This window comes from Ranitomeya variabilis, chromosome 1 (genome assembly GCF_051348905.1).
Source record: "Ranitomeya variabilis isolate aRanVar5 chromosome 1, aRanVar5.hap1, whole genome shotgun sequence".
Lineage (NCBI taxonomy): Eukaryota > Metazoa > Chordata > Amphibia > Anura > Dendrobatidae > Ranitomeya > Ranitomeya variabilis.
The window spans coordinates 652535716-652544206 of NC_135232.1; the positions used below are offsets into that span (position 1 = coordinate 652535716).

Below are 8491 nucleotides of genomic sequence, written 5' to 3' on the forward strand. Positions count from 1 at the left end.
ATTTCGTTTCACGGCCTTGTCATAGTTGGTTCAAATCCCGTTCTCCAAGAAATGCTTCTCTGTTTCTGGGGTTCATCGCCTCCCTTCTCAGCTCAGGGGTCATCGTTCCCGTCCCAGCACAGGAACGTTTCTCAGGGTTTTATTCAAACCTGTTTGCTGTGCCAAAAAAGGACGGCTCGGTCTGACCCATCCTGGATCCAAAATTACTGAACAAACAAGTCCGTCTGCAACATTTCAGGATGGGAGTCCCTTCGTTCAGTAATTGGTTCCATGGAGTCGCAGGAGTTCCTTTGCTCCATAGACATCCAAGATGCCTGTCTCCATGTCCCTATTTTCTCAGGGCATCAGAGATTCCTAGATCTATATGACAAAAACAATGGAGATGTCCATATTCATTAAAAAGTTATAAATTTTGTTATACCACAATTAACAAAAAATATATATACACAAATTGAAATCCGAAAACCAAAGAAGAATAACAAACTATTTCAGCAAGGGGAACTCGAGTAGCACAAACAGAATAGTGTGACCTTCTCATGCCATAGCCAAGTAGCAATAAAGTGCATAATGCATATTTGGGTCTACGGTGTGGACCCTTTTGATGCCATGCAATGGGTAAGAGCTTGGGGGTGGGAATGATTGGCACATCATGATCTTTGAGCTTCAGAGAAGGGCTAAGTTAGTATTTCTATGGATTACTCTGCCCCCATATGTGTCTACCCAAATATGCACTATGCACTTTATTGTTACTTGGCTATGGCATCATGAGAAGCTCACACTATTCTATTTGTGCTACTTCGAGTTCCCCTTGTTGAAATAGTTTGTTATTATTCTTTGGTTTTCTGATTTCAGTTTGTGTATATATATTTTTTGTGAATTATGGTACAATAAAATTTATAACTTTTTAATGAATATGGACGTATACTTCATTATTTTTGTCATATGGATCTAGGTTATGGGAGTGTCCTAAAAGTACTTTCTCAAGCTCTTCTCTTTATTGGCTCTTCCACTTGGCTATGAGCATGCAGGAGAGATCTAGGTTTATATTTTCCATTTTGGGCTTTTTTTATCATCAGAGATTCCTGCGGTTTGCAGTGCAGCAGGATCATTATCAGTTTGTTGCCCTGAGGTTTGGCCTCGCAATCGCTCCCAGGGTCTTCACTAAGATCATGGCAGCGGTAATGGCCATTCTACGGATCAGATGTCTAGCGCTTATCCCATATTTCAACGACATTCTCATCAAAGCTCCTTCCTTTTTCCAGGCCGAAGAAAGCCTGTCCATCATCACAACAACACACAGGATCTCCATGCATGTATTGTGATTGTCACAAAGCCGGGACACATGCAGCTGCAGCGCCAGCGCCGGACACCTGATTATTGGAGCGCTCCTGGTATCCGGGTTCCCGCTGCAGCTTCTTCGGTAAGCGCTATAGCTTGCCAAATAAGGAGGGAGCCGAAGATATTCGCTCATGCCTACTCAGTAGTTTTCCCTTTGAAAAGCTTCAAGAAGTATCTCTGTTGGTTCTTTCTTGAACGGTGGTGTTTCTTGTGGTGATCACTTCCATTAAGCACGTCTCGGAATTGGCGTCTTTCCTGTTGCCCTCCTTTCTTGGTTCTCCACCAGGACAAAGTGGTTTTGTGGCCTATACCTTCTTTCCTTCCCAAGGTGTTGTCCACCTTTCATCTAAATGAAGATATTGTCCTCCCTTTTGCCCGGTGCCGACTCATCCTCTAGATCGTTCACTGAACAGGTTAGACCTGGTCACTGCAATGCGTGTCTATTTGTCCAGGACCGCCCCCTTTTGGAAGACGGACTCTGTCATTCCTGAGGGTGCTTGTAGAGGCTTTCCAGCCCCCAGGGCTACGATTGCTCACTTGATCCAGATGGCAATCTTGGAGGCACACTGGTTCAGAAACAGAACGCCTCACCCTGGAATTGAGGCAGTGGATGCCTCTTGGGCGGTACACCATAGTGCCTCCGCCCTGCACAGGGGCGGGTGCCCGCTGTGGTCGGATTGAATTGGTGTGTCCAGGTAAATTATATTACTGATTTTCATTACTAATTACGTTGTTGGCAAAATGTTGGTCTATCTACCTGTGACGACTGTGTAATACTATTTTTAAATTATATAACCTTTTGTATGTATTTATATATATTTATATCATCCCCACAATGTGCACCCTAGCGTTTCCAAACATGTGTGGAACGATGTAAGCCTTGTTTCCTCATGTCTCCTGTCCTGATTTATTTTTCTAATAAAGTGAATTTTGCAATAAATACTACTTGATTCTTTGGGTATTTTATCGCTTAGTTGCTGCGGTTTTGTTGTTTATATTATATGCGATTACCCTATAAACATCCTAGTATGTTGCCCACTGTATATGATAATATACCATTTATGTATATCTTCTAAATAGTACAATTATTGTTGTGGGCATGAGTCCTGTGAAGGTATTTTGTTGCCCTGCAACTCTGCAGAGCGGCAACCTGGTCCTCCATCCGCACGTTCACCAAATTTTACAGGGTCCATACCTACGCTTCGGCGGCTGCAAGCCTTGGTAGAAGGATCTTGCAGGCGGCAATGGTTAGTTCTCCAACCTGACCGGAGTTTGTTCTGTTCCGTCCCCACGGACTGCTTTGGGATGTCCCATGGTTTCCTGTGTCCCCCAATGAAGTTATAGAGAAAACAAGATTTTTGGTTACTCACCGTAAAATCTGTTTCTCGGAGCCTTCATTGGGGGACCCAGCACTCTCCCATATTTATCAGCTCTGTTTACTTTAGTCTTATATTGTTAAAGTTTGAGTTTGTTTTGTTTATCTTTTACTTGTTGCTTCTCCTACTGCTTTCTCACTAACTGATTAACCTAGTGCCAGTCAGTAGGGTGTACACTGCTGAGGAGTAGCTAACGTTTTTTGCATAGTGTCAGCCTCCTAGTGGCAGCAGCATACACCCATGGTTTACTGTGTCCCCCAATGAAGGCTCAGAGAAACAGATTTTACGGTGAGTAACCAAAAATGTTGTTTGTTTGTTTTATTTTTTATATACAGTAGTCCCGAATGCCCCCTTTAAAGCCCTTACAGGCCTGGTCAATCGAGAGTTAATTTATCATTTTAATTACTTGTAAGTTTTCAGCCTCAGATAATGTACAAACATTGGTAGCATGAAAAGTTGCAGCTGCTACTGTAAGCAGTATATCTGTTCATTTCCATTTTTGTCCACTGAACCACGTACAAATGATTTGAGATGAGCTCGTCATCTCTGTCTCGTAGATCTACACCGGCTGCTATGACGGAAGTGTCCAAGCCGTGCGTCTGAACCTGATGCAGAATTATCGCTGCTGGGTAAGAATAATGTTGCATTATTGTAGAATTTTTCACGTCCTGTTTGAAGACTGTCTATATTTTATATGTTTCGGTTGTATTCATTTATGCTATTGCTTTATGATCAGTTGAGGCTGAAGTGGCTGCATTGTTGATTTAGCGTTGCATCAGTCCGACACCCTGTTGACTCGGCCGCCCCTACTTTGCAGGGAACTACACCTGGCACCTTCTGCAAAACTAATTCAAGGCAGAACGGACTAAATAAGTTATTTAAAAGTTTTCCAATAGGAGAACAGTCTGGCAGTTTTATTACCAGACTGTTGGTTAGATATGGAAATGCTTAAGGTTCCCAGTTGTACAATAACCAGTACATGTTGGTGCTATACTTATATAGTTTATAGATTTCTCTGTATAGCTGCAAATAGTTCTCATAATCAAAGTATAACTGCATTCTGTACATGGCTTGTCATTAAGAACCTGAAGTATCTGATAACTTTCTCTTCTTGTAGTGGCACGGATGCTCGCTGATTTTTGGTGTCGCTGAACATCTTAAACACCACCTACTAACAGATCACACCAATCCAAACTTCCAGACACTGAAGTGCAGGTGGAAAAACTGTGATGCTTTCTTCACAGCCCGGCGAGGATCCAAACAGGTATTTGTCTAAAGATGCTAAAGTTCATCAACCCTCCATGTAACATACTGTATATACAGGTCCTTCTCAAAAAATTAGCATATAGTGTTAAATTTCATTATTTACCATAATGTAATGATTACAATTAAACTTTCATATATTATAGATTCATTATCCACCAACTGAAATTTGTCAGTTCTTTTATTGTTTTAATACTGATGATTTTGGCATACAACTCCTGATAACCCAAAAAACCTGTCTCAATAAATTAGCATATCAAGAAAAGGTTCTCTAAACGACCTATTACCCTAATCTTCTGAATCAACTAATTAACTCTAAACACATGCAAAAGATACCTGAGGCTTTTAAAAACTCCCTGCCTGGTTCATTACTCAAAACCCCCATCATGGGTAAGACTAGCGACCTGACAGATGTCAAGAAGGCCATCATTGACACCCTCAAGCAAGAGGGTAAGACCCAGAAAGAAATTTCTCAACAAATAGGCTGTTCCCAGAGTGCTGTATCAAGGCACCTCAATGGTAAGTCTGTTGGAAGGAAACAATGTGGCAGAAAACGCTGTACAACGAGAAGAGGTGACCGGACCCTGAGGAAGATTGTGGAGAAGGACCGATTCCAGACCTTGGGGAACCTGAGGAAGCAGTGGACTGAGTCTGGTGTGGAAACATCCAGAGCCACCGTGCACAGGCGTGTGCAGGAAATGGGCTACAGGTGCCGCATTCCCCAGGTAAAGCCACTTTTGAACCATAAACAGCGGCAGAAGCGCCTGACCTGGGCTACAGAGAAGCAGCACTGGACTGTTGCTAAGTGGTCCCAAGTACTTTTTTCTGATGAAAGCAAATTTTGCATGTCATTCGGAAATCAAGGTGCCAGAGTCTGGAGGAAGACTGGGGAGAAGGAAATGCCAAAATGCCTGAAGTCCAGTGTCAAGTACCCACAGTCAGTGATGGTGTGGGGTGCCATGTCAGCTGCTGGTGTTGGTCCACTGTGTTTCATCAAGGACAGGGTCAATGCAGCTAGCTATCAGGAGATTTTGGAGCACTTCATGCTTCCATCGGCTGAAATGCTTTATGGAGATGAAGATTTCATTTTTCAGCACGACCTGGCACCTGCTCACAGTGCCAAAACCACTGGTAAAGGGTTTACTGACCATGGTATTACTGTGCTCAATTGGCCTGCCAACTCTCCTGACCTGAACCCCATAGAGAATCTGTGGGATATTGTGAAGAGAAAGTTGAGAGACGCAAGACCCAACACTCTGGATGAGCTTAAGGCCGCTATTGAAGCATCCTGGGCCTCCATAACATCTCAGCAGTGTCACAGGCTGATTGCCTCCATGCCACGCCGCATTGAAGCAGTCATTTCTGCCAAAGGATTCCCGACCAAGTATTGAGTGCATAACTGAACATTATTATTTGATGGTTTTTTTGTTTGTTATTAAAAAACACTTTTATTTGATTGGACGGGTGAAATATGCTAATTTATTGAGACAGGTTTTTTGGGTTTTCAGGAGTTGTATGCCAAAATCATCAGTATTAAAACAATAAAAGACCTGACAAATTTCAGTTGGTGGATAATGAATCTATAATATATGAAAGTTTAATTGTAATCATTACATTATGGTAAATAATGAAATTTAACACTATATGCTAATTTTTTGAGAAGGACCTGTAGATCTGCAGGACCCTGATCCAGTATCCACATCAGTACTCTGACTAACTTTTTCCAGGCTCCCGAGTACCTCTGGTGTATACAGGACCTATTTACTAGGCTTCATGTGATGTTGTGGGGGCTTTGTAAACACCAGTGGTGCCCAGGATGCCTATATTCCATGCCGGCCTAGAAAGTTTGTATGACCTGTTCCGGTTTCTCTTTGGTGCCAAACCGCGTGCCAGACCAAGGTACGGTGAATCTTTTGGCTCCACTCTAATGGCTATACATTTCTAATGTTTGGTCATTATACCTTGTATCATTCGCTCAGCTGCTGCTTCTTCCTTTTGTCTGATCGGTTCTCTGTTTCTCCATGTCCAAAATGCAGGAGCTGCCTCGCCCCCCTTTTTATTTTCGGTTTCATGACACCAAGTACTTTAAATGGATGATCCAAATTGGCGGGTTTCCTCCTATCCACAGAGTATATAATAATTTGGCAATTTTTGGGACCCCACCAATCCTGGGAACAGGACTCTAAAATGCCCTTTAGAATTGAGCCACTTCTCCAGTCATTGTCTATTGGACTGACAGCGATATCTCAGCGCTGTACTCTGCTTTCTCTGGCAATCCTGTCAACATTAAAGCATTTTAGAACTTGTCTCCAGTTTGTCTCCAGCAATCGGCAACAAGCTATCCAGTGATAGGTGCTAACTAGCTAAGTCGGGGCAAGTTTCTTGAATGGAGTCTATTAGCACAAAATAACTGTTCCAACAAAGCACAGGCACTCATGTACCTTCTCTTTGTGCTTTCCTCTTTTTTTTGATTGGCAGCTCTGACTTCACTTTAGCCATTGAAGGATAGATGATAGAGCACCTTTTCATCTACTTGTTTATCACAGCAAGGGTGCGCCCGAGCGCATGTGCTTGGTTTGAACAGTCATTTTCTTCTTACAAACTGCTTTTAAACCCCAACTGGCAACTAGTCATCAGGAAACAAACCCGTGTTCTGTGCAGGATTTCTATAAGGCTAATGTATCTCCTGCTACTTGTATCATCCATTTCTAGTTTGTGGGTAGCAGCTATTGGATCCTATAATGTAGTGCACTCCAGCACAATGTTTCCTCACCTGTTTTTTTTTTTGTAGGATGCTATTGGACACATTGAACGTCATGCTGAAGAAGGCAGTCTAAGCAACATGTAAAAGAAGCTCAGCACCTCCCATATTGGGAAGAATCTTTCTACGCAACATCAAGAGAATTTTTTCAACTGTGAACATCTTGGGCTTCGTGCACAATACACCCTCTAATTAGCAGGAAGATGTAACGTGCTGCGATATGTCCTCTCTCATTATTGTCAATGACCGCACACAAAGCCCCAGCCGAATTGGCGCCAACGTCCATGGTCCTTGTCCTCAGTCCAATGTCCTTGTTCTTCATTTTACATGGCTTATTTATTGGGTATAATGCAAACCTTTTTAAATGTTCAGAGTACGTATGTTTCTTTTTATTCTCATGGGCACAGCATGAAGAAATATACCATCACTTTGTTATCCACTCAGTTTTGGAAATGCCATATTTTATATAGTAATTCCTTCTCATGTTTAGTTCATTAACAAATGCATAGTTTTTTTTTTTTGTTTTTTTTCTCCCGCTTTATGTCAATCATTGAAACTTTAGTCACAAAAACCTTACTAGATACTGGTAAGTTTGTATCACCTAGTTTGTAGTGTGTAGCGTAGTGGATATTTCTGTATGAATGGTGTCATTACTGGAGCTTTTTCCCTTCTTTCACCTTCAGATAAAATATTGTCAGCCTCTATATTGAATATTACCATGAAGTCAGCAAAAATTCACTATAACGATTGCATGGCATGAAGTAAAACACCATGTAGAGATTGTTAGGTCTTTCGTAGTTCTCATTCTTTTTTTCTCTTGGCCTTTGCTATATTTGAAGGTGAACAAAAGGTAAAAGCTTCTGACCGAATGAGTGACTTGGCTGAAGCTTTGTGTCTTAAAGTTATGCAATAGTCACACTCTAGTCTTTCTTACACAATGCATCTTGAACGGATGTCATGTTTAATGGCAAAAAGTGACAGATGCAGTTGTTGTTTTTTCTTCTCCTGGGTAGAATAGCCTAGCAGGCTACACTATTCCGCCCACAAAAAAAAAAGAAAACAACAACAGATAGCTGATAACCAGTGTGAATACATGAGTGGACACATTTCTAGGATTTGGGGAAAAAAAGTGGAGAAAACCACCAGTGTGAACAGAGTCGAAGAGAAACCTCTCGGAGTTGCTGTTTATTTAGCAACACACAACCGATGACTTGCCTGGATGTGACCAGATTTGGGGATAACTTTGACTTGGTTTTGATGTGTTTGACTTTTATTGCTTGTCTTGTTCCAGTCATTAGGAAAATCAAACTTCACATTAATGTCCCCAGACCTTATCAAAGATGACATCTATCATGTCACGTACTGCAAGGCACGTGATCTCATGTCATGTTTAGTTTGACTTTTTTTTTTGTATATGTTACGTTTTCACTCAACCTTTTTTTGGGGGTCGTGCAATAGTGTAAGGTTACTAAGTTGCAAAAAACTGCCCATTTTATTCACTGGTCACTAGGATTTTTGGAGAAAATAAAGTTTTGGTGCTGAGTATGTGTGTCATTTGTCTATGGTCCATGTTTAAGAAAGATAATTTTATTCACCAAAAAGCACCATAAACAGGTTTTCGGCATGTTCTCATTGCTTACTATGATGAAAAAAAACGTCACTAACGGAAGTGACATGCTGTACTTTAAAAAAAATAAATAAATAAGCACAGAAGTTTTCCAATTCATTCTGGAAAATAAGGAATCGTGTTTGA

The 8491-nt window shown here is 41.4% G+C and overlaps 1 protein-coding gene across 2 annotated transcripts in view; it reads left to right on the top strand.

Moving 5' to 3' along the window:
• The window catches only part of ZNF106 (zinc finger protein 106), a 128376-nt gene extending 120096 nt beyond the window's left edge, over positions 1-8280 (top strand). For both annotated transcript variants that reach the window (XM_077262511.1, XM_077262516.1), the window contains exons 20-22: positions 3272-3343; positions 3832-3978; positions 6769-8280. In XM_077262511.1, the coding sequence (XP_077118626.1) occupies positions 3272-3343; positions 3832-3978; positions 6769-6825 (276 nt within the window). In that variant the 3' untranslated portion in view covers positions 6826-8280. The remainder of the gene's footprint in view (positions 1-3271; positions 3344-3831; positions 3979-6768) is intronic.
• Positions 8281-8491: the final 211 nt, after the last annotated feature.